The 478-nt window shown below is 50.8% G+C and overlaps 1 protein-coding gene across 1 annotated transcript; it reads left to right on the top strand.

Moving 5' to 3' along the window:
* On the top strand, positions 1–432 carry EMWEY_00027670 (p25-alpha domain-containing protein, putative; the record flags this gene model as incomplete). The annotated part of the gene is made up of 1 exon (XM_013481308.1): positions 1–432. The coding sequence occupies one exon, from the start codon at positions 1–3 to the stop codon at positions 430–432; it is 432 nt and encodes a 143-aa protein (XP_013336762.1).
* Between the last annotated feature and the right edge of the window lie 46 nt (positions 433–478).

Genomic DNA, 478 nt, shown 5'->3' with positions numbered 1-478 from the left:
ATGTCAGTCCAGAGTGTCTTCGATGCCTTCACCCATGGGTCGGCAGCGATGGACGGCCGGACATTTGTGAAGGTGTGCAAGGACTGCAAGATATTCTGCAAGCTGTACACAACTACTGACGCGGACCTTATATTTGCCAAGGTGAAACAGAAGGGAGCCAAGACCATTACCTCGGCAGAGTTCGAGCAAGCACTGCAGCTGATTGCGGAAAAGAAGAAAATTGGCTTCCAGGAACTCGTCTCCCAGCTCACCAACGCTGCTGGCCCCGTCTACACTGGCACCAAAGCCATGGCGAACAAGTTCCACGACGACAAAAGCCTCTACACAGGAGTGCACGCACATGGAGGCCCCAGCACAAAAGATGACAAGGTTAATGACCTCTCGAACCTCCTTGACCGGAGTCCCGCAGACGTCCGCGGAACCAAGATGTGAAAACATCAACGGTGTAGTACAAATAGTTCATATATATATATATATT

The sequence above is a fragment of the Eimeria maxima genome, genomic scaffold, assembly GCF_000499605.1.
Source record: "Eimeria maxima Weybridge genomic scaffold, Emw_scaff310, whole genome shotgun sequence".
Classification (NCBI taxonomy): domain Eukaryota; phylum Apicomplexa; class Conoidasida; order Eucoccidiorida; family Eimeriidae; genus Eimeria; species Eimeria maxima.
This window is presented reverse-complemented; position numbering and strand designations above follow the sequence as displayed.